Raw genomic sequence first — 25,475 nt, forward strand, 5'->3', positions numbered from 1 at the left:
ATGGTTAAGTTACAGGTTTGTTGAATGCCCCTAAAACGATTGTTAAAATAATGCATGACGTTACTGTTTTTTAAATACTAATTATAAACAAAAATTACTTTTGATTGTATACAACACTGATGTGACATAACAGCAAAATATGCTTACAACTGTAACTGATAAGAAAAACACCTAATCAAACAGTAACAATATTTATTTACAAACACATTGAAGAACGGTTTTTTTTCTGCCACATAATATTAAATGTAAAAACCCACAATATTATTATCATAATGTCAATGTACACTAATAAAAAGAGCAAACATATATAGTGTTTACATCAAAGGGGAACCAAGGAATTGGCATGGAAATATAAAATGAATAATGCTAAACCTCTATAGAAACATACAATTCAGTTTTAAACCCACACCAACTTGCATAAACAAAAATGTTCAGGGTAAATAAAAAGGTTAATTTCTTTACAAATTGCCATCGAATTGCATAGGGTAAATCTCCTTTTATATATACAGGGATGAAGGCAAAATCTGGTACAGTCAAGATAAAGTAACTGTAATTGCAATTCTGCCATTATTCAATCGGTTCCCTTTTGATTCAAACAGACTAAAGAAATAAACTTGATCAGAAAATGAGTTGGGTGGTTTACGACCTGAAAATAACTGAGTGTATTTAGAATTGAAAATATTAAAACAGCGCTGGAACCAGGATATTAAATAAATAACATGATGCAAGCAAGATATTTATTGTCGTTTTAAATAACAAAACCAAATAAAAAAACGTGAATTGCTATGGAGTACAAAAATCTCACACACACATGCATCAATGTGTAGCATGATGACAAAATGCTGTACTGTCAAATAGGTGCAACATATATCATGATATTTGCTCATATGCTGACTAGAACAGACTGTGTTCTATTTTTAACAAAATTGCAGGTTGTTCGAGGTAATGACAAGTTACAAATAGCGTCACATGTCTAAAGATCAATTTGATGGTTGTCCTCTACCTTTGTGTTGGGGTTTTTTGGGGGGTGGGGTGGGAGATCAGAGTGAGTACTACTGTCATATACAAACTCATATGCAATCACTATTGTTAAACAGTGTGTGTGTGTTTATCAGACATTTTTCCTTGAATCACTGATGGAAATAATGAAGTAATATTTTGTTCATGTTATGAAAGGAAATGGTTTCAATAAATCACATTTTCAGGTTCAGTAATAATAACTGTGATACCATATATGTTATGTTTTACCTGTCAGAACCATGCGGTCAGATTAGCAAACTAACTGTAATTTTTCTTCTTTTGTTGTCGCTTGTTTATTTATTGAAATTCCATATTGTAAAATATTAATGTACATAATATAGTAGAAACTAGAATGGACAGGGCCTAGTTATTTGGAAATCTTGTTTTCAATACATTTGTTTTGTTGTTGTTTTCAAACAATAAAATATGTTTCAATCAATTATTTAAGCTGTTTGTATTTGATATTGTACACTCATGTGATTCCCCCTTAACTATTAAACAAATGCAAATAACAGATATCTCCAGAACAAACTTGTTAACAAAACAGCAGACCTTTGGAAAGCAAGGCTGAGTACTGAAAACAGTGTGTGAACAGTCATCTACAAAACTAGAATTTACTATGGATTGTAAAGTTTTACTTCCTAAAAAACAAAGACCAATAAATTTAGGTCTGACCTTAGTCATTACCAATAAAATTTAAAACTTTCAATTAAACATACTGAACAACAAAAGAATTTCAAATTATTTAATTTGAATTCCATTAGCTTTTATGCCTATTAAATTTATCATTACTCGTTATTCATTACGAATATACTAATTACTGTGCAAGAAATTTAACTTGAGACATTGATGCAGAAAGGTTTGCATATGATATTCAAAGGATGTTGATATCAGATATTTACCAATGTTAATAAAAAGAAAGACAAAAACAAGATATAAATAAAGAAAAGAAAAGAAATCTCAATGAAGACAATTAAGTGCCAGATAACTGAAATGATTAATTCAAGAACCAACTGAAGGCCAATACTCAATTACAGTACAACAAATAACAAGAACACACAGACTGGCCTGGTGCTTATAAACCTTTTAGAGTCTAGACTCAAGACTCTGATAGAGTTTGAGACACTAATGTCATGACAACACCATACAAATTGTATGCGTGTGACGTCATTAGAGATTGAGTCTGGACTCTTAAAGGTTTTATAAGCACGGGCCCAGGTAAGTGAATTACAGCTGGTATTTCATATCTACTAGCTGACAAAGGTCAAAGTTGATGTTTAGCCACAAGTGTATAAGAGATCATTCACAATCTTTTTCTCATCTGTCGCTTTCAACTGTGGTCATTTATATTATATCAGGGTGTGCATTATCTTAGAAACTAGGAAGCCATTTGAGAAAAGCAAACAGCGTTATTTAATGTAAGGTGCACAATTGTAATCTTGAACAATAGGCAGCATCTGCAGCAGTAGCATTGGCATCCGAAGATTGTCACCTAATGTCTACTATTGAACACACTGAATATGCCTAAATTAATCATTTTAATATATATCCCGTAGTGAAATTACCATGACACGAGATAATGTAGTGAACAATTGACCAAGGATGAAAATGACCTATGTTTGTTCTGCTAGCTGGACACTGGGCGGACACTGGTAACAAGTTCAAAGTGTGACAACCTAGCAATGAGACTGACTGTGTGTACTAGCTGGAGGAAGGAGGAATAATGGAGGTTCCCGTCTGTTCCATCTTCTTGATCTCAGCTGTAATCTGGTTGAGGTCCATCAGGAATGTCTGGATCTGAAAAACACACCAGCTCTTTAGCGCCCGTTCAAATATTATGTTATGCTATTTTGGTCAAAATTAGATTCCCTCCCTCCAGTAACACTTAGTAATGCTAGACCATACACCCATTCAAATATTACGTAATACTAGTTTTGTCAAAATTAGACACCCTCCCTCCAGTAACACTTAGTAATGCTAGACCATACACTCCCAAAATATTACGTAATACTATTTTTGTCAAAATTAAACACCTTCCCTCCAGTAATGCTCCGTAATGCTAGACCATACACCCCCAAAATATTACATAACACTTGGAGATTCCACTCCTATTCACAAACAAGTCATGCGATGGATGTAATATCATTTTAATATACTGATTTGCGATTTGGGAAAGAGCAGATATGCATTCCAACTCTATTTATAATTGTTATTGTGTGTATATGTCTAGCTATAACGACCTATGTTAAACACTGTTGTCATAACGGTGTTTATAAAGAAAGAAAAAAATTAGGGTAATAAAAAAAGTGTTACATAACTCTGTTAAATACACCCACCCACCCCCTGTAATGCCACATAATGCAGGCATAGGAAGATGCCAAAAAGTGGGGGGACACACACACATATATATAAATACATGTAAAAATATATATAAACCATCGCTGCTGCCCCCTTGCCCCCCCCCCCCCCCTCATACATCAGTGCATAATGTTTGCAACTATACAGGCACCCCCCACGGAATTAGCCTCTGACTTCCTGACTTCGAGTGTTAAATACTATTTGAATGGCTCCTTATGTCGCTCATATGAAAATGATTCAAACATATACAGTAATCAAACACTGCACTGAAACATTGGTTCTAATGACTGTAGCACTTAAACACAGATATCACTGAAACTGCATGAGGAGAATTTATATACTGCACAGATTAACATCTTGTTGCAATGTAGAAAGCACATCACTCTGTATAGAAACCTGTTAAAAACCATATACATTTACAGTTTATAATTTCCTCCTTTTTCAATGCAGAGTGCAGAAAAAAACTGAAGTACATGTTTGCAAAATAATATTAAAAAACCCCCAGGTAACTGTACATAACATTTCAGAACCTAGATATGTGCAGTTGCATTTCAAAAGCTAACTACTGACTTGTGTAGTTGTATTTTAAAACCTAAACATGTGTGGTATTTCAGAACCTCATTTTATAATTTACATACATGTACCTGTTACATTTAAAATCTAGATCAATTGGAGCAGGTGAATTTAAAACCTAAACAGGTGTAATAATTAAAAGTTACGTTGGTGTAACATTTCAACCCTACTTAGTTAAAGTTTGTTTTGTTTAATGACATCACTAGAGCATATTGATTTATTATATTAATCATTAGCTATTGGATGTCAAACAATGGTAATTCTGACTCGTTGTCATCAAAGGAAACCCACTACTTTTTTCCATTAGCAGCAAGGGATCTTTTATATGCACTTTTCCACAGACAGAAAAGCACATACCATGGCCTTTAACCAGTTGTGCCCTACTTAGGAGAGGGCCTCATAAGTTGGATAACTTGTGCCAACTCCTTTTGTATATAGAGGATTTGTCACAAGTATTTTTTGATATGAAAAATATCAACTGAGTCTATGCTAATTGGTATTTGTCGAGGTTGATATTTTACATATTAAACCAGCATTTTGAGAGTACTCCTAAAGCAATAGATGTCCCCTACTGGGCCCAACAATTTTTCATATCTTCTAAATTCAAGGGACATAACTTTGAAAATTGGGTAAATCACCACAAAACTTCAATTTGATCTGTAAAGCTATATACAAATGATAAAGCAGTGTTCGAGATTAAAATGTTGGGGCAGTATCCCAGTTGGATACTAACATTTCAAAATCTGGTATCCCACCTGAGAACTTAGTATTATATGGTATCCCAGTGGGATACTGGGTTCTTGAAGTTTGGTATCCAAAATTAAATTCTGGTATCCCCGGGATATCGGGATACTGTTAATCTTGAACACTGTAAAGCTATATACAAAATTTCATCTTGATACCTCCAAGCATTGCAAAAATCGGGAAAACTAATTTTCACATCTCCTAAGTTCAAGGGCCATAGCTCCATTAAAAATAAGTAAATCGCCATGAAAGTCAAATGTGATCTGCAACAGTACATGATAAACCTAAACACAAAATATAAGCTCAATATCTATAGGTCTTCTGAAAAAAAGTCTGGAAAACAAATTTTCACATCTCCTAACTTTAAGGGCCATAACTCTGTTAAAATGGGTAAATCGTCATGGAAGTCAAACTTGATCTGTAACAGTACATGATGAAGCTCAATATCTCAAAGCCTTTTGCAAAAAACATCTGGAAAACATATGTGGGACAGACGGACGGACAGATGGACATGCTGACAGACAGACATACATACAGACAGACAGAAGGACGGAGATAAAATCTATAGTCCCCTCTGGTAGGGGACTAAAGACACAAGTAGCAAATTCTATTTATCCTATAAGACTTCTAAAATAACATTTTAATTCAATTTGAGTAAATCACAGTACTAAAGTCGCCACCATCGGTAATATGACATCTCACGATTAGCACAAATTAGTTTGACATCACACATTTCAACTAAATCTTTGAAAACGTTACGTTCAGGTATACAGGTCTTGTTGGCTTGTAAACAAATGGCCTATCCACAGCAACACATTACCTAGAGACCTTGTAAATTTGCATAGCATTATTAACTGGGTTATAATACCATTATCACATGGGTTTATGACCTGGATATCATGGGTAAGATATAGGATAAATATATGTATTATATGCAATAAAACAGGTTTCCAATCAATTGAATCAAACTTAGGGCCTGGTGCAGATGGATTTCCAAGCCTACATCAATGCAGTTGGGTTTCAGACCTTCGTATCAGGAAATTATTAATATCATAAAATTAATAAAAACATTGCTTTTCTTATGAGGTATTCATGGCTAATTCACAATTAAAGTTTCCTGTTTTAATTAAATAGTAATGAGAACCAAATGACTGACTGAATGAATGAATGTTTAACGACACCCCAGCACAAACATGCACATCGGTTATTGGGTGTCAAACAAAGTTAATAAGTATATATAGAAATATATGTTCATGACAAACCACCCAATACTTTATAAAATTCTCAACAGCTGGCAGCCTAAACATAAAAAATGTCAAAAATAAACAATAAACAGAGGGAAAAAAACCCATAAGCTTATGTGAAGGAGAAAGTACAATGGATATTGTTACTATGCTTCATTATATGCACCATCTAACAGATACGATAGTACATACCACAGTCTTTGATATACCGGTACCAGTCGTGGTGCACTGGCTGGAATGAGAAATAGCCCAATGGTCCTACTGACGGGGATCGATCCAAGATCGACCACGCATCAGGCATGCACTTTACCGCTGGGCCATGTCCTGTCCCACACACAAACAAATACATACACACATATACACACAAACAAATACATACACACATATACACACAAACATTCACATATGCACAACCACACACAAACAAATACATACACACATATACACACAAACAAATACATACACACATATACACACAAACATTCACATATGCACAACCACACACAAACAAATACATACACACATATACACACAACGGTCTACAGGCTGGTAGGTACTGGGTTCGGATCCCAGTTGAGGCATGGGATTTTTAATCCAGATACCGACTCCAAACCCTGAGTGAGTGCTCCGCAAGGCTCAATGGGTAGGTGTAAACCACTTGCACCGACCAGTGATCCATAACTGGTTCAACAAAGGCCATGGTTTGTGCTATCCTGCCTGTGGGAAGCGCAAATAAAAGATCCCTTGCTGCCTGTCGTAAAGAAGAGTAGCCTATGTGGCGACAGCGGGTTTCCTCTAAAAACAGTGTCAGAATGACCATATGTTTGACATCCAATAGCCGATGATAAGATTAAAAATCAATGTGCTCTAGTGGCGTCGTTAAATAAAACAAACTTTACTTTTTATATACACACAAACAAATACATACACACATATACACACAAACATTCACATATGCACAACCACACACAAACAAATACATACACACATATACACACAAACATTCACATATGCACAACCACACACAAACAAATACATACACACATATACACACAAACATTCACATATGCACAACCACACACAAACACATGCACACCAATATAATATACAGAGGCAAACATGTATATATATATATATATATATATACATATATACACACACGCACACTCACAAACATACATGCATATACACACACAAACATACATATACATACATATACATACATACACACACACACACACAAACACACAGGCACACACACACACACACACACATACAAAAACATATATGCACATACACAAACAGAGACACACACACAGACACACAAACATACCTACATACAAACACACTCAAACACACCTATATATATATATATATATACACACACACACACACACACACACATATTCAACTTTCTTAATATTTTTTTAATCAGGTCCTTTATACACAGTTCGACTGTACTTGAAAGAAACACATGAAGGAAAACAGCATAATAACTTTATCAAATGTATTGATTTTATGTAAAAAAAAATATATACATCTTTATAAATAAATACTAATTGAGACAAGCAATAAACAAGAAAAAAAACACAAAAAAAACACACATTTTTTAAAAAGAAATAATTTTGCAAAAATGCTAAAGTGTGAACCACATTGTTAACAACTACGATAAATTACTCTCCTACCTTTAATTACCGCTAGATTTACCTGAAATTTTTTCTAGACAGAAATCATGAAAAAACCATTGCACTGACATAGATTCCACATACTAGATGGTAACCATGTCTCCTATATCGACTTTGCTGAAATCACCTAGGACAAAAAGCAAGTAGGCTGTCGTTTTGCTTTTTCATGTAATATACTCTCCAAGAGGGGTTGAAAGATGATTTAATCAAACAATGTTATGACATGTGTTATGGTATAGGCAATCAGCATGACATCATATTAATTATGCCATATACTTTGGAGGGTTTCACCCCTCTTGAAGAGTATTCCATAAAAAAGCAAAATGGCAGACAGCGTTAAATTACTAAAAGATCTCAGCAAAGTCGATATAGGTGAAATGGTTACATTCTAGTTAGTGGAATATATGTCAATGTAATGGGTTTTTTTTACAATTTCTGTTTGATTTAAATGTGGGAGAAATCTAACAGTAATTACATGTAGATAGGAGAGTAATTTATCGCAGATGTTAACAATGTGGTTCGGACTTTAAATGAAACAAGCAATAAACAAGAAACAAAATAAAACAAAGAACAAATTAAAAAATAAATAAAACAAGTAATTTTGCAAACAAAAGAAAAGAAAACAATAAATAAGAGATATAATTATAAAAACCTGTTGTTTATATTTATGGATGATAAATAAAAAAAATGGTTTGATGAAAGTTAAATTTCTGACTGCTTGCGAACACCCAAAGTATGCTTCAAATCCCTCATCATGTTGATCAAGATGACGTCGACATCTTTTATAAATACAAAGACCTATAGAAAACAACAGAGAGAAAGATGGAAATGAAAAGGGTCACTACTAACACTGACTAAATTGAGAATCACCATGGATACCGATGACACACCAATAGACAATGATGTGATGACAGTTCCTCCAACATCAACTGATTCTCGTGAAGCAATGTTCAACCCTAACTTCAGCCAGTCATTTTTGTTGCTAAGGTTTGTGAACTATATATATCTGTCGTTAATAAAGCTGGTCTGACACACTGCACTAACTAATGTCCGCCGGTAGTAAGGGTGCAGAGTAGGTGGTTGTAAGTAGGGACCTACCTCTTAACAATGCCAGAAGTAACTTCTGAACACTGTCCGAAGTGGTCGGACAATAAGCCAACAGCTAAAGCTGATGGAAAATGGTGGGTGTGTGGCAAAGATAGCCACAAGAGATAAGCACTTATTATGGATGGAAAGACAAGGACTATGGAGGTGGACAGCGAAAAAAGTTGAAAGATAGGAGTTGCCAAATCGGGAAGAAATGAGAAAAAGGGAAAGAGGAAGTGGGATATAAAATAATAATAATTTAGAAAAAGGTTTGAAAACTATTTTGACTGGTTCCCAAAGTGGTCATTTGGGTTAAAATGAAGCACATAAACCAGTCTCTCTCTAGAGGACGTTTTTCTGCTCGGTCTAGTTGAACTCGGCCCAGATCTTCAAATACAGACAATTATTATCAGCTGTCTGCTATCAGTTTCCAGCATTTTTCTTTAGGTCTAATATTGCAAATGATATCAATTCAATTATAGAAATCCAAATTCACAATTTTTTCCCCCTAATTTATGCTTATACCCAGAGCAAAATTACAATGCAAGTAACTCAACACGTAATTAGCACTTTTTGGATAACAATGGTAATGGCTTTACAGATAGATCAAATGATTGGTTTTCATGATTAGGCAGTGGCCATTCAAGCTAATGCAGGCTTTCTGTTGGAGCAGGCAATCTGATAATAAGTTTTACAAAACAACTCTTTATTGTCAAATATGACTTATTTCGTGCTGCAGGCAATACACAAGAAATTACGGCGTGGGTAATACACGGAACACTCAATGAAACATGTGATATAGCGAGTTAATACCTGGTGAAGTTGTTCTGTTGTGTCTTCGTCAGTGGCAGCCTGCTTCTGGTGTTTCTTCACAATCTGATACAAGTTATGTGTAGCCCTGAAACACATCAACGCAAATACACATATAGTGATGTCTTTACAATCTGATACTAGTTATGTGTAGCCCTGAAACACATCAACGCAAATACACATATAGTGATGTATTTACAATCTGATACTAGTTATTTGTAGCCCTGAAACACATCAACGCAAATACACATATAGTGATGTCTTTACCATCTGATACTAGTTATGTGTAGCCCTGAAACACATCAACGCAAATACACATATAGTGATGTCTTTACCATCTGATACTAGTTATGTGTAGCCCTGAAACACATCAACGCAAATACACATACAGTGATGTCTTTACCATCTGATACTAGTTATGTGTAGCCCTGAAACACATCAACGCAAATACACATATAGTGATGTCTTTACCATCTGATACTAGTTATGTGTAGCCCTGAAACACATCAACACAAATACACATACAGTGATGTCTTTACCATCTGATACTACATGTAGTTATGTGTAATCCTAAAAATCACACATGCACTGATGTATTTAACATCTGATACAAATTATATTATGTGTAGCCATGAAAAATAAACACATTCACATCTGAAATAAATTATATGTATCCCTGAAAAACAATAACACGTACACACATACATAAAGTAATGTACACATGACCATCTATGTTGATACATAATAACACAGTTTGCAAAATGTATGAGAATAGTTGACAACAGTTTGAGCCAAATTTACCAAGCCTGTTTGTTTTACATGTGTGTAACTACATACATTTACAATGTTTAAACGCCTGTGATCTTACTAGCTCAGTGAACTATACGCAGCTCTCGGATATATATACAGTCAACCCTCTTTATAACAGCCATGTTGGTACTATACAGGTCTTGTCATTATATCCCTTAGTTTGGCGAGTAATTGTTAATTTTGCTAACATGTTGAACATGCACATGCTGTATTATATTTATTAAAGTCCTGACACAGAAACAAAACTAAACAAAATAATTCTCTTTTTTATATATACGTAACAATACGGTTTGTACGCGAGGGTCAAACTCGACCCGGACCCAAGTACCCGACACTTACACTAGATGATGATGACACTAAGGAATAAAGTCAAATAGCTTTTTGCATCTTAATTCCAGCACTGAACATAGATGCCAAATCATGCCATTGTATTGAATTTAGAAAACCAGTTATGTTCAGTGTTGTGGCAGATGGACTGCAAAGAGATACTAGTGTGTGATCATATAATTATTGTGTAAACTATATTGCTGATTATTAACTGCTGAAATTATTGTCCTGCATTGTCCACTGTATTATAGTCGATCATTAAATTCCACCTTGTACGGGTACTAGAGTCCTGTGAATGGACTCGAGTCTTGTTAGACTCGGCCTGTGCCCAAGTACTCGAGTACTCGTGGAGATCCTCTTACCAATAATTACTGACAGTATCAGAAGTCGAATATTCCGCTGTAATAATCAAAATAAAATAGATGCACATTTGTTCCCTGTAAAAGTGTGCCAGAACCCGACTATTCTGTAATAACGAATATCGCTATAACGAGAGTTGACTGTACTTGGTTCAAATTACCTCGGTGGAAGCTAAGTTACAGGTTAACCAACAATCTGAGGTTGAAGTCTACCAGTACATACATTTTTATTCTGCCCAGTAACAAGGTTTTCTTGGCCGCTGTGTTCTTGATGTGTGTCCACTTGGACTCCCACTTGACAGCCAGGCTCTCGGCCTTGTCGAGTCTCGTCTGCAGGCCGGATAGCTGGTTGTTGTAGCCAAGAATCTCATTGTCTTTACCCTACAAGTACAGATCTAGCTGGTGGTGACGGTCGTCAAGAAAATGGAGAGCAACACATCAAATACGAATGAATGAATGAATGAATGAATGAATGAATGGTTATGAATGTTAAGACATCCCAGCACAAAAATTCACATCGGCTATTAAGTGTCTAACAAAGCACATTGAATACAGATGCAAAGAAAGAATTACTCATGTCCTGCCTTTGCTAAGAGCAAAATAAAACGAAAGACACTTAATAGAAGAACAAAGAAAAGTGTAGAAAATAGCAAATTAAAATACTCAGATCTGAATCACAGGTTAATCAATGACCTTCAGTTCAGACCTTTACTCAGTAAATTGTGGGTCCGGTATATGGATTAAAATTTTATCCTGCGTCGACAGACTGTTAGTATTAATCAATTAAAGTGACACTTTAAGGCAAAATGATAAACTGCTACTAGAAGTTTATTACTTGTCGCATGACCCGTCTCACTTGTCTTGCTAGATTTTCAACATATGTCAAATGTGTTTATGTTAGCCTGTTCTCAGCACCAGCCAGTGTATTAAAAACGACATATCATAAACCGTGAGTAACAATATCTACACTACAGTAACTCACCTCACTGTATTTCATCAACTGCTGCCTCTGATTCTCTATGAACTCTTGATTCTGTAGTTCTCTCTCTAGAAGATCCTAATAAACATTTAAAGTTAATTACATTTATCCATACAATTAAAGCTATACAATACCAGTATATCATCAAACTATTCCCTCTACTTTGGAATTTACCTTATTGGGAATAAATCAATGAATGAACAAACAAACGAACGAACGAACAAACAAACAAACGAATGAATGTCTAATTGACATTACAACATGAAATATGTCATTAGTAATGAATGGATGGATGGATGGATGGATGGATGGATGGATGGGATGGGATGGCAAAGAAAGAAAGAAAGAAAGAAATGTTTTATTTAACGACGCACTCAACACATATTTACGGTTATATGGCGTCAGACATATGGTTAAGGACCACACAGATTTTGAGAGGAAACCCGCTGTCGCCACTTCATGGGCTACTCTTTCCGATTAGCAGCAAGGGATCTTTTATTTGCGCTTCCCACAGGCAGGATAGCACAAACCATGGCCTTTGTCGAACCAGTTATGGATCACTGGTCGGTGCAAATGGTTTACACCTACACATTGAACCTTGTGGAGCACTCACTCAGGGTTTGGACTCGGTATCTGGATTAAAAATCCCATGCCTTGACTGGGATCCGAACCCAGTACCTACCAGCCTGTTGACCGATTTCCTAACCACGACGCCACCGAGGCCGGTAAGAGTTGGGATGGGATGGGATGGGATGGGATGGGATGGGATGGGATGGGATGGGATGGGATGGGATGGAATGGATTGGGATGGATTGGGATGGGATGGATTGGGATGGAATGGGATGGATTGGGATGGGATGGGATGGATTGCGATGGGATGGGATGGGATGGAATGGATTGGGATGGGATGGATTGGGATGGAATGGGATGGATTGGGATGGGTCGGATGAATGGATGAATGGATGGATGGATGGATGGATAAATGGATGAATGGATGGATGGATGGATGGATGGATGTATGGATGGATGGATAAATGGATGGATGGACAGATGGATGGATGGGCAGGACTGGGGACAGACAGATGGATGGATGGGACGGACAGATTGACGGTCAGAGTGTCTACCACTGAGCTACCTCCCGTCCCCTATGTTGATGTGTCCCACATGGTGTGTGGCCATCAGAGTGTCTACCACAGAGCTACCTCCTGTCCCCTATGTTGATGTGTCCCACCTGGTGAGTGGTGGACAGAGTGTCTACCACAGAGCTATCTCCCGTCCCCTATGTTGATGTGTCCCACCTGGTGTGTGGCCGTCAGAGTGTCTACCACTGAGCTACCTCCCGTCCCCTCTATTGAAATGTCCCACTTGGTGTGTGGCGGTCAGAGTGTCTACCACTGAGCTACCTCCCATCCCCTATGTTGATGTGTCCCACCTGGTGTGTGGCCATCAGAGTGTCTACCACTGAGCTACCTCCCGTCCCCTATGTTGACGTGTCCCACCTGGTGTGTGGCCGTCAGAGTGTCTACCACTGAGCTACCTCCCGTCCCCTATGTTGATGTGTTCCACCTGGTGTGTGGCTGTCAGAGTGTCTACCACTGAGCTACCTCCCGTCCCCTATGTTGATGTGTCCCACCTGGTGTGTGGCCATCAGAGTGTCTACCACTGAGCTACCTCCCGTCCCCTATGTTGATGTGTCCCACCTGGTGTGTGGCCGTCAGAGTGTCTACCACTGAGCTACCTCCCGTCCCCTATGTTGATGTGTCCCACATGGTGTGTGGCCATCAGAGTGTCACGTGTCACACCTGGTGTGTGGTGGTCAGTGTCTACCACTGAGCTACCTCCCGTCCCCTATGTTGATGTGTCACACTTGGTGTGTGGCCATCAGAGTGTCTGCCACTGAGCTACCTCCCGGCCCCTATGTTGATGTGTCCCACCTGGTGTGTGGCCATCAGAGTGTCTACCACTGAGCTACCTCCCGTCCCCTATGTTGATGTGTCACACCTGGTGTGTGGCCATCAGAGTGTCTGCCACTGAGCTACCTCCCGGCCCCTATGTTGATGTGTCCCACCTGGTGTGTGGCCATCAGAGTGTCTACCACTGAGCTACCTCCCGTCCCCTATGTTGATATGTCCCACCTGGTGTGTGGCGGTCAGTGTCTACCACTGAGCTACCTCCCGTCCCCTACGTTGATGTGTCCCACATGGTGTGTGGCCGTCAGAGTGTCTACCACAGAGCTACCTCCCGTCCCCTACGTTGATGTGTCCCACCTGGTGTGTGGTGGTCAGAATGTCTACCACTGAGCTACCTCCCATCCCCTATGTTGATGTGTCCCACCTGGTGTGTGGCCGTCAGAGTGTCTACCACTGAGCTACCTCCTGTCCCCTATGTTGATGTGTCCCTCCCGTCCCCTATGTTGATGTGTCCCACCTGGTGTGTGGCCATCAGAGTGTCTACCACTGAGCTACCTCCCATCCCCTATGTTGATGTGTCCCACCTGGTGTGTGGCCATCAGAGTGTCTACCACTGAGCTACCTCCCGTCCCCTATGTTGATGTGTCCCACCTGGTGTGTGGCCATCAGAGTGTCTACCACTGAGCTACCTCCCGTCCCCTATGTTGATGTGTCCCACCTGGTGTGTGGCCGTCAGAGTGTCTACCACTGAGCTACCTCCTGTCCCCTATGTTGATGTGTCCCACCTGGTGTGTGGTGGTCAGTGTCTACCACTGAGCTACCTCCCGTCCCCTATGTTGATGTGTCCCACCTGGTGTGTGGCCATCAGAGTGTCTACCACTGAGCTACCTCCCGTCCCCTATGTTGATGTGTCCCACCTGGTGTGTGGCCGTCAGAGTGTCTACCACTGAGCTACCTCCCGTCCCCTATGTTGATGTGTCCCACCTGGTGTGTGGCCGTCAGAGTGTCTACCACTGAGCTACCTCCCGTCCCCTATGTTGATGTGTCCCACCTGGTGTGTGGCCGTCAGAGTATCTACCACTGAGCTACCTCCCATCCCCTATGTTGATGTGTCACACCTGGTGTGTGGCCGTCAGAGTGTCTACCACTGAGCTACCTCCCGTCCCCTATGTTGATGTGTCCCACCTGGTGTGTGGCGGTCAGAGTGTCTACCACTGAGCTACCTCCCGTCCCCTATGTTGATGTGTCCCACCTGGTGTGTGGCCGTCAGAGTGTCTACCACTGAGCTACCTCCCGTCCCCTATGTTGATGTGTCACACCTGGTGTGTGGCCGTCAGAGTGTCTACCACTGAGCTACCTCCCGTCCCCTATGTTGATGTGTCCCACCTGGTGTGTGGCTGTCAGAGTGTCTACCACTGAGCTACCTCCCGTCCCCTATGTTGATGTGTCCCACCTGGTGTGTGGCGGTCAGAGTGTCTACCACTGAGCTACCTCCCGTCCCCTATGTTGATGTGTCCCACCTGGTGTGTGGCGGTCAGAGTGTCTACCACTGAGCTACCTCCCGTCCCCTATGTTGATGTGTCCCACCTGGTGTGTGGCCGTCAGAGTGTCTACCACTGAGCTACCTCCCGTCCCCTATGTTGATGTGTCACACCTGGTGTGTGGCCGTCAGAGTGTCTACCACTGAGCTACCTCCCGTCCCCTATGTTGATGTGTCCCACCTGGTGTGTGGCCGTCAGAGTGTCTACCACTGAGCTACCTCCCATCCCCTATGTTGATGTGTCACACCTGGAGTGTGGCGGTAAGAGTGTCTACCACTGAGCTACCTCCCATCCCCTATGTTGATGTGTCACACCTGGAGTGTGGCTGTCAGAGTGTCTACCACTGAGCTACCTCCCATCCCCTATGTTGACGTGTCACACCTGGAGTGTGGCTGTCAGAGTGTCTACCACTGAGCTACCTCCCATCCCCTATGTTGATGTGTCCCACCTGGTGTGTGGCCATCAGAGTGTCTACCACTGAGCTACCTCCCATCCCCTATGTTGATGTGTCACACCTGGAGTGTGGCGGTAAGAGTGTCTACCACTGAGCTACCTCCCATCCCCTATGTTGATGTGTCCCACCTGGTGTGTGGCCGTCAGAGTGTCATGTGTCACACCTGGAGTGTGGCCATCAGAGTGTCTACCACTGAGCTACCTCCCATCCCCTATGTTGATGTGTCCCACATGGTGTGTGGCCGTCAGAGTGTCATGTGTCACACCTGGAGTGTGGCGGTAAGAGTGTCTACCACTGAGCTACCTCCCATCCCCTATGTTGATGTGTCCCACCTGGTGTGTGGCCTGGATGGACAGATGGATGGATGGGCAGGACTGGGGACAGACAGACGGATGGATGGGACGGACAGATTGACGGTCAGAATGTCTACCACTGAGCTACCTCCCGTCCCCTATGTTGATGTGTCCCACCTGGTGTGTGGCTGTCAGAATGTCTACCACTGAGCTACCTCCCGTCCCCTACGTTGATGTGTCCCACCTGGTGTGTGGCAGTCAGAGTGTCTACCAATGAGCTACCTCACGTCCCCTATGTTGATGTGTCCCACCTGGTGTGTGGCCGACAGTGTCTACCACTGAGCCACCTCCCGTCCCCTATATTGATGTGTCTCACATGGTGTGTGGCCATCAGAGTGTCACATGTCCCACATGGTGTGTGGCTGTCAGTGTCTACCACTGAGCTACCTCCCGTCCCCTACGTTGATGTGTCCCACCTGGTGTGTGGCGGTTAGAGTGTCTACCACTGAGCTACCTCCCGTCCCCTATGTTGATGTGTCCCACCTGGTGTGTGGCCGTCAGAGTGTCTACCACTGAGCTACCTCCCGTCCCCTATGTTGATGTGTCCCACCTGGTGTGTGGTGGTCGGAGTGTCTACCACTGAGCTACCTCCCGTCCCCTATGTTGATGTGTCCCACATGGTGTGTGGCCGTCAGAGTGTCTACCACTGAGCTACCTCCCGTCCCCTCTGTTGATGTGTCCCACCTGGTGTGTGGCTGTCAGTGTCTACCACTGAGCTACCTCCCGTCCCCTATGTTGATGTGTCCCACATGGTGTGTGGCCATCAGAGTGTCATGTGTCACACCTGGTGTGTGGCGGTAAGAGTGTCTACCACTGAGCTACCTCCCGTCCCCTATGTTGATGTGTCCCACCTGGTGTGTGGCGGTCAGAGTGTCTACCACTGAGCTACCTCCCGTCCCCTATGTTGATGTGTCCCACCTGGTGTGTGGCGGTCAGAGTGTCTACCACTGAACTACCTCCCATCCCCTATGTTGATGTGTCTCACCTGGTGTGTGGCAGTCAGAATGTCTACCACTGAGCTACCTCCCATCCCCTCTGTTGATGTGTCCCACCTTGTGTGTGGCCTGGATGGACAGATGGATGGATGGGCAGGACTGGGAACAGACAGACGGATGGATGGGACGGACAGATTGACGGTCAGAGTGTCTACCACTGAGCTACCTCCCGTCCCCTACGTTGATGTGTCCCACCTGGTGTGTGGCGGTCAGAGTGTCTACCACTGAACTACCTCCCGTCCCCTACGTTGATGTGTCCCACCTGGTGTGTGGTGGTCAGAGTGTCTACCACTGAGCTACCTCCCGTCCCCTACGTTGATGTGTCCCACCTGGTGTGTGGCCGTCAGAATGTCTACCACTGAGCTACCTCCCGTCCCCTATGTTGATGTGTCCCACCTGGTGTGTGGCGGTCAGAGTGTCTACCACTGAGCTACCTCCCGTCCCCTACGTTGATGTGTCCCACCTGGTGTGTAGCCGTCAGAATGTCTACTACTGAGCTACCTCCCGTCCCCTATGTTGATGTGTCCCACCTGGTGTGTGGTGGTCGGAGTGTGTCTACCACTGAGCTACCTCCAGTACCCTATGTTGATGTGTCTCACCTGGTGTGTGGCAGTCAGAATGTCTACCACAGAGCTACCTCCCGTCCCCTATGTTGATGTGTCCCACCTGGTGTGGCCGTCAGTGTCTACCACTGAGCTACCTCCCGTCCCCTATGGTGATGTATCCCACCTGGTGTGTGGCGGTCAGAGTGTCTACCACTGAGCTACCTCCCGTCCCCTACGTTGATGTGTCCCACATGGTGTGTGGCCGTCAGAGTGTCTACCACTGAGCTACCTCCCGTCCCCTACGTTGATGTGTCCCACCTGGTGTGTGGCGGTCAGAATGTCTACCACTGAGCTACCTCCCATCCCCTATGTTGAGGTGTCCCACCTGGTGTGTGGCCGTCAGTGTCTACCACTGAGCTACCTCCTGTCCCCTATGTTGATGTGTCCCACCTGGTGTGTGGTGGTCAGTGTCTACCACTGAGCTACCTCCCGTCCCCTATGTTGATGTGTCCCACCTGGTGTGTGGCCATCAGAGTGTCTACCACTGAGCTACCTCCCATCCCCTATGTTGATGTGTCCCACCTGGTGTGTGGTGGTCGGAGTGTCTACCACTGAGCTACCTCCCGTCCCCTATGTTGATGTGTCCCACATGGTGTGTGGCCGTCAGAGTGTCTACCACTGAGCTACCTCCCGTCCCCTCTGTTGATGTGTCCCACCTGGTGTGTGGCTGTCAGTGTCTACCACTGAGCTACCTCCCGTCCCCTATGTTGATGTGTCCCACATGGTGTGTGGCCATCAGAGTGTCATGTGTCACACCTGGTGTGTGGCGGTAAGAGTGTCTACCACTGAGCTACCTCCCGTCCCCTATGTTGATGTGTCCCACCTGGTGTGTGGCGGTCAGAGTGTCTACCACTGAACTACCTCCCATCCCCTATGTTGATGTGTCTCACCTGGTGTGTGGCAGTCAGAATGTCTACCACTGAGCTACCTCCCATCCCCTCTGTTGATGTGTCCCACCTTGTGTGTGGCCTGGATGGACAGATGGATGGATGGGCAGGACTGGGAACAGACAGACGGATGGATGGGACGGACAGATTGACGGTCAGAGTGTCTACCACTGAGCTACCTCCCGTCCCCTACGTTGATGTGTCCCACCTGGTGTGTGGCGGTCAGAGTGTCTACCACTGAACTACCTCCCGTCCCCTACGTTGATGTGTCCCACCTGGTGTGTGGTGGTCAGAGTGTCTACCACTGAGCTACCTCCCGTCCCCTACGTTGATGTGTCCCACCTGGTGTGTGGCCGTCAGAATGTCTACCACTGAGCTACCTCCCGTCCCCTATGTTGATGTGTCCCACCTGGTGTGTGGTGGTCAGAGTGTCTACCACTGAGCTACCTCCCGTCCCCTACGTTGATGTGTCCCACCTGGTGTGTAGCCGTCAGAATGTCTACCACTGAGCTACCTCCCGTCCCCTATGTTGATGTGTCCCACCTGGTGTGTGGTGGTCGGAGTGTGTCTACCACTGAGCTACCTCCAGTACCCTATGTTGATGTGTCTCACCTGGTGTGTGGCAGTCAGAATGTCTACCACAGAGCTACCTCCCGTCCCCTATGTTGATGTGTCCCACCTGGTGTGGCCGTCAGTGTCTACCACTGAGCTACCTCCCGTCCCCTATGGTGATGTATCCCACCTGGTGTGTGGCGGTCAGAGTGTCTACCACTGAGCTACCTCCCGTCCCCTACGTTGATGTGTCCCACATGGTGTGTGGCCGTCAGAGTGTCTACCACTGAGCTACCTCCCGTCCCCTACGTTGATGTGTCCCACCTGGTGTGTGGCGGTCAGAATGTCTACCACTGAGCTACCTCCCATCCCCTATGTTGAGGTGTCCCACCTGGTGTGTGGCCGTCAGTGTCTACCACTGAGCTACCTCCTGTCCCCTATGTTGATGTGTCCCACCTGGTGTGTGGTGGTCAGTGTCTACCACTGAGCTACCTCCCGTCCCCTATGTTGATGTGTCCCACCTGGTGTGTGGCCATCAGAGTGTCTACCACTGAGCTACCTCCCATCCCCTATGTTGATGTGTCCCACCTGGTGTGTGGTGGTCAGAATGTCTACCACTGAGCTACCTCCCATCCCCTATGTTGATGTGTCACACCTGGTATGTGGTGGTCAGAATGTCTACCACTGAGCTACCTCCCATCCCCTATGTTGATGTGTCACACCTGGTATGTGGCGGTAAGAGTGTCTACCACAGAGCTACCTCCCGTCCCCTATGTTGATGTGTCCCACCTGGTGTGTGGAGGTCAGTGTCTACCACAGAGCTACCTCCCGTCCCCTCTGTTGATGTGTCCCACCTTGTGTGTGGCCTGGATGGGCAGGACTGGGGACAGACAGACGGATGGATGGGACGGACAGATTGACGGTCAGAGTGTCTACCACTGAGCTACCTCCCGTCCCCTACGTTGATGTGTCCCACCTGGTGTGTGGCGGTTAGAGTGTCTACCACTGAACTACCTCCCGTCCCCTATGTTGATGTGTCCCACCTGGTGTGTGGCCGTCAGTGTCTACCACTGAGCTACCTCCCATCCCCTATGTTGATGTGTCCCACATGGTGTGTGGCCATCAGAGTGTCACGTGTCCTACATGGTGTGTGGCAGTCAGTGTCTACCACTGAGCTACCTCCCGTCCCCTACGTTGATATGTCCCACCTGGTGTGTGGCGGTCAGAGTGTCTACCACTGAGCTACCTCCCGTCCCCTATGTTGATGTGTCCCACCTGGTGTGTGGTGGTCGGAGTGTCTACCACTGAGCTACCTCCCGTCCCCTATGTTGATGTGTCCCACCTGGTGTGTGGCGGTCAGAGTGTCTACCACTGAGCTACCTCCCGTCCCCTATGTTGATGTGTCCCACCTGGTGTGTGGCAGTCAGAGTGTCTACCACTGAGCTACCTCCCGTCCCCTATGTTGATGTGTCCCACATGGTGTGTGGCGGTCAGAGTGTCTACCACTGAGCTACCTCCCGTCCCCTCTGTTGATGTGTCCCACCTGGTGTGTGGCGGTCAGAGTGTCTACCACTGAGCTACTTCCCGTCCCCTCTATTGAAGTGTCCCACCTGGTGTGTGGCCGTAGTGTCTACCACTGAGCTACCTCCCGTCCCCTATGTTAATGTGTCCCACCTGGTGTGTGGCGGTCAGAGTGTCATATCTCATGATGATGTCTCGTAGTTCATGGAACTCCTCTCCCGACTCCAGAACTTTCTCCATGTATTTGTGGTAAACTTCGTATTTCACCAATTTGCGTTGCAATTTTTCTTTCTCTTTGAGAACAATACTAGTATCTTCTTTAAGTCTACAATATTAAGACATGTATTTATTTTAATCCTCGTCAGTTTGCAGTATAACTGTAGTTATAACCACGGACACATTACACATAAGCAAAAAAAACATTTATCATATTTGTAATTTGTAGCATACATTACCAATATAAAAAAACAAATTCTATAATTATAATTTTTCAAATAAATTATATTGAATACAAATTATTTTTATCACAGCATAATTTCTGATAAAGATTACCCATACAAAATGTTACATACCAACAGAACTCAATTACACATCCAAAACATTACATCTAAAGTTGGACATTATTTAAGAAATCAATTTCCTGTTAAAAATCCTCACTTTATAATTTCCTTATCCTTGTGCTTCTTCATTTCCCTTTCATCATTTGCCTTTTTGACAGCACGGGCCCTTTTAGAATCATTTTCCTATATTAAAAAAATGTGTGGATGAGAAGATTTTCATTTCAAATAAGACAAAGTAAAAAGTAATCTACAGTAAAGACTTTAAAATCAAGGTAACCCATACTAATCCAAGGCTGACCTGACAACATGGCATTCCTACTCCATCACTTTTTATTTCATATACAATAAATAGAACACAGCTTCTGTAATTTCACATGCTATCCATATTTCATAAATCACAATATTTTATTCTGAAGAAATCAGTTGCATTATTTAGTAATCTTCAAACAAACAATTCACAGTAGCAAATTTATTGTAGGGAGAGTTAAAGTGGCAGTATTTTAATACTGATATCATTCCAATTTAAAAAAAGAAAATGATAGCATTATACCTATTCTTGAGATCACTTAAATTACCAAGATAACACTTAATATAGTGATCCACTTTTAAATGATCACTTAGGTGTAAGTGTTGTGTGTGAAAAACCCACTTTTAGAAATTTATCAAATTTCAGAAGTGATTCTTTCAGCTGGTATTCTTTCTTCTCTAGTTCTTCCCTCCTTTGTTGCAGACTCTCCATTTTCATTTGGAACTCCTAGAAAATATCAACAAAACTGATCATTAAAATATCATAAATACATTTTTTAATAAAAGGTTGAATATACTGCTACAGCAATGCAATATAAATTCCAGGTGCCGATCTAAGGTGCTGACATATGTAACTTCTCCCCAGAACTTCGACATACACTAAAAATACATTGTCTAATGTATTCATGGATATAATGGGGTTTTTTGGAAAATATAATATCCTAGTCAGTTAAATGATTCTGGTTTTATATAGTGTACGTTAATTTACTTTAAAGTATTGCAGGTGCCCTTTTTTTTAGGTTGCATCCCCCACCCCTCCACCAGTGCTCAAACATAAAATGAACAATGTATGAAAGATTAATGTGCATCTACTATAGAAATAATAACCAGTAAGCAAAACAAATTCATACACTAACATTTGATAATTCTAACACAAGAATATTCTATGCAGTATACTGTATAATACTTTATTTTCGCGTTTTTCGCATGTGAATGAAATTCGTGAAAATATATTCCACGCGAAAATAAACTTTTTATAAAGGCCGACAAAAAACAAAACAAAAAATGTAGTCTTGTTCAACTATACCACATTAGTTTCCGATGTACGAGGCTAGTAGTAACAAAGCGGTGCTCCCTCCTGTCATGGAACAAACTACAAAACACAAAAAGTTTTATGCTGTTTTCCTTCGCATGTGCTAGCGATCAGTTCATCGGACAGAGTCTACACGTGTTCAACGACGGAAGTAAACATGCATTATCACAGTATATTAAAAATGTGGAAGTGAAAAAATTCGGACTGGGCTATGTTCAGATGTTTCATAATTTTATTTTCATTTTTGGCCTGTTAGCCAATCACAAACCGTTTTGAACTAGTATTTTGATGGCAATAAATATTGTTTCAATCAAACTTAAGTTACTGAGTACTAGTAGCTTGTGCCTTCAAATTTCGTTTCGTTTGTTTTCGGTTTTTGTTTTTATAAGGATTAAGAAAAACTGTACGCGGTAAGCACTTTCTGTAAACAATAAAGTCTTGATTGGTTAAAGCAGGAAAATTATTGTTTTATGTGTATAGCACTCGTGTGTACATGTAGGATTAGTTCTACAGATTAGCATAACAACCAGCAAAACTAAGTTCCATTTTTAAAACAAAATTATTGACATCTGTACTTCGTTTTTTTATTGATGGGGGTTGGGAGATTCGCGAAAATAAATGTTCGCGAATTGACCCATTTTCATTAAATCGCGAAAATTTGATCCCGCGAAAATAAAGTATTCTACAGTAGTTAACAATCATACATGATAAAAATAAGTGTATTTTTCTTGCAAATATAAGCTTAAAAATAAATATAATTTTTACATTAAATTTTGTAACTTTTATATATGTAAACTTGATTAAAAACTGCTGTGGTATGTCATACCTCTTTCTGAGCAGCCAAAGCTTGTTCTACTTCGGCCATCTCGCGACGTTTCTCAAGCAGACGAGTTGCCGGAGTCAGGTGATCATCTTCCCGCTCCGGCATTTTTCTGACAAACACAAAACAGAAAATTATTTAAACTTTAGTCATTACAAAGTCATATATTGCAGCATTTCAACAATCTTGTTTAAAATTCAATTTGAGTTCAAAACATTCTACATAATACATGTCAACAGTATTAATTCATCTTTTATCACCCTTTTGTTCCAGTTTTTTGTTGTGTGTGTTTGTTTCTTCTTGTTCATCTTTTTTTAGGGGGTGGGGGGGGGGGGGCTAAAAATTATTTTTTGAACTTCAAAGACTTTCAAGGAATTTAAAGACCGCTATGAACCCTGGTTTTAATAACAACAACAGCAATCGTAATTCCATTTTGGTTGTTATTGTAAAATCATAACATAGTACGGAAATAAGTAATACCGAAAATTAAACAATTTGTAGTATCATTTATAAAATAATTAGAAACTTAAATATCTTACACAAGGAGCTTGTCCTCAAATGTCGTGCGGAAATATTCTTCTAAGCTAACCGTCATCTTGCGTTAGTTATTTATTACTGTGCTGTAAAAAGAGACAAAATAACAATTGTGTGTAACAGCAGAACTGTCAACAAAGAAACTGTTTTAGAATGTGGCGGCCATTGACAACAATAAACTTGTTGCTATGAAGCTTTTAGAATAAAATTAATAATATCAACTTATACAATATTGACGGCGTTCTAATTACGAATTTTTATTTGGAAAATAAATACACTTTTAAAACTATTATATGTGCTGATTGATTGATTTTGATGTTTAAAATGTATTTATTTTTGTTTTAAGTACTTCGTTGGTTTCCGTAATTTGGTCTAAAAGCAAACCAGAACAGTCTTCCATGATACTGATCTAGTTACATATGCAGCTAAAATAGGTCCCGTGGAATTTCATGTTAATTTTTTGGAACCATTTATATTTATAATCACTATTGTATACAGATTCAGAAAAAAATATGGTTTTATTTTGTCTGATGAATATCAAGGTCATTTTGAGGTCGCCAAAGGTCACCACTATAATCTGTTCAGGGCGCTAAGTGAAATAAGGTGTTACCGTATGCTGTCTTTAAAATATTGGCATGTAGCATGTTAAAAGAACGAAAACCATGTAAACTACACTAAAACATGAATATATATTTGTTTTGTTAATGTTGTGGGCGGATATTGCAATTTGAAAGGTGTGTGTGTGTGTGTGTGTGTGTGTGTGTGCGTGAAATATTCTAACTACCGGTTTTGTTATGTCATATTTGGTCAAATTCACCACAAAGTTTGCATAGTTTCTGTTAAAAAGGGGGTATTCAGTGTCTGTCAAAAAGGGTCTGTTCAATGTAACTCAAAGTAGGGGTGCGCACACCTTTTTTGCTAGTGTAGGCCCTATATTATGTGACTAACGCGCAAGTAAGTTTGCTGAGAGATGTGCGCCATCTTGTCACTGTACTATACTAATTGGAGACCACCCATAAAGTACTTATTTTTCAAAATCAGGGATTGTTTTATCACCCCATGTACACTTTTTGTACATTTAAGCATCACTTCGCCCCCCCCCCCCCCCCCCCCCCCCGCACCCACCCCCCGCATGTTCAGGTGTAAATTGATCTTCCACATTGAAAAGTACATCGGATACAATTAGGAACATAGACTCCACCATCTTACACCAATAAAATAATTATGGTGTATGTACCCCCTATTAGAAGAAGTTTGCTCACTGAGCGCTGACCTAATTAAATTCAATGGTTACGTAACGTTTTAACACTGGCTTTTTCACTGTCAACACCATTTTTATTTTAATAAAACGGTGATCGCGAGCCAGTTCGCTCAGAATATGGAACTTTAACCATTTTTCTACCCGAAAA

General features: G+C 41.7%; 1 protein-coding gene across 2 annotated transcripts; it reads right to left on the reverse strand.

The window, feature by feature from the left end:
* Positions 1 to 178: 178 nt before the first annotated feature.
* LOC121367636 (coiled-coil domain-containing protein 42 homolog) lies at positions 179 to 24,256 on the reverse strand. 2 transcript variants are annotated; one of them, XR_005957403.1, is made up of 10 exons: positions 24,072 to 24,255; positions 23,539 to 23,644; positions 22,023 to 22,127; positions 21,471 to 21,556; positions 20,967 to 21,138; positions 11,999 to 12,073; positions 11,240 to 11,397; positions 9,524 to 9,608; positions 8,277 to 8,422; positions 179 to 2,817 (listed from the first exon to the last, which is right to left on the reverse strand). XR_005957403.1 is itself a non-coding variant. In XM_041491926.1 (9 exons), exons 1-9 carry the CDS (start codon positions 24,125 to 24,127, stop codon positions 2,722 to 2,724), a joined length of 939 nt encoding a protein of 312 aa, XP_041347860.1. In that variant the 5' UTR covers positions 24,128 to 24,256; the 3' UTR covers positions 179 to 2,721. The 2 variants fall into 2 exon arrangements, 1 of the variants encoding a protein (XP_041347860.1); XM_041491926.1 differs by lacking the exon at positions 8,277 to 8,422 and having other exon boundaries at positions 24,072 to 24,256.
* Between the last annotated feature and the right edge of the window lie 1,219 nt (positions 24,257 to 25,475).

Source organism: Gigantopelta aegis, chromosome 3 (assembly GCF_016097555.1).
Source record: "Gigantopelta aegis isolate Gae_Host chromosome 3, Gae_host_genome, whole genome shotgun sequence".
In the NCBI taxonomy this organism is placed as follows: domain Eukaryota; kingdom Metazoa; phylum Mollusca; class Gastropoda; order Neomphalida; family Peltospiridae; genus Gigantopelta; species Gigantopelta aegis.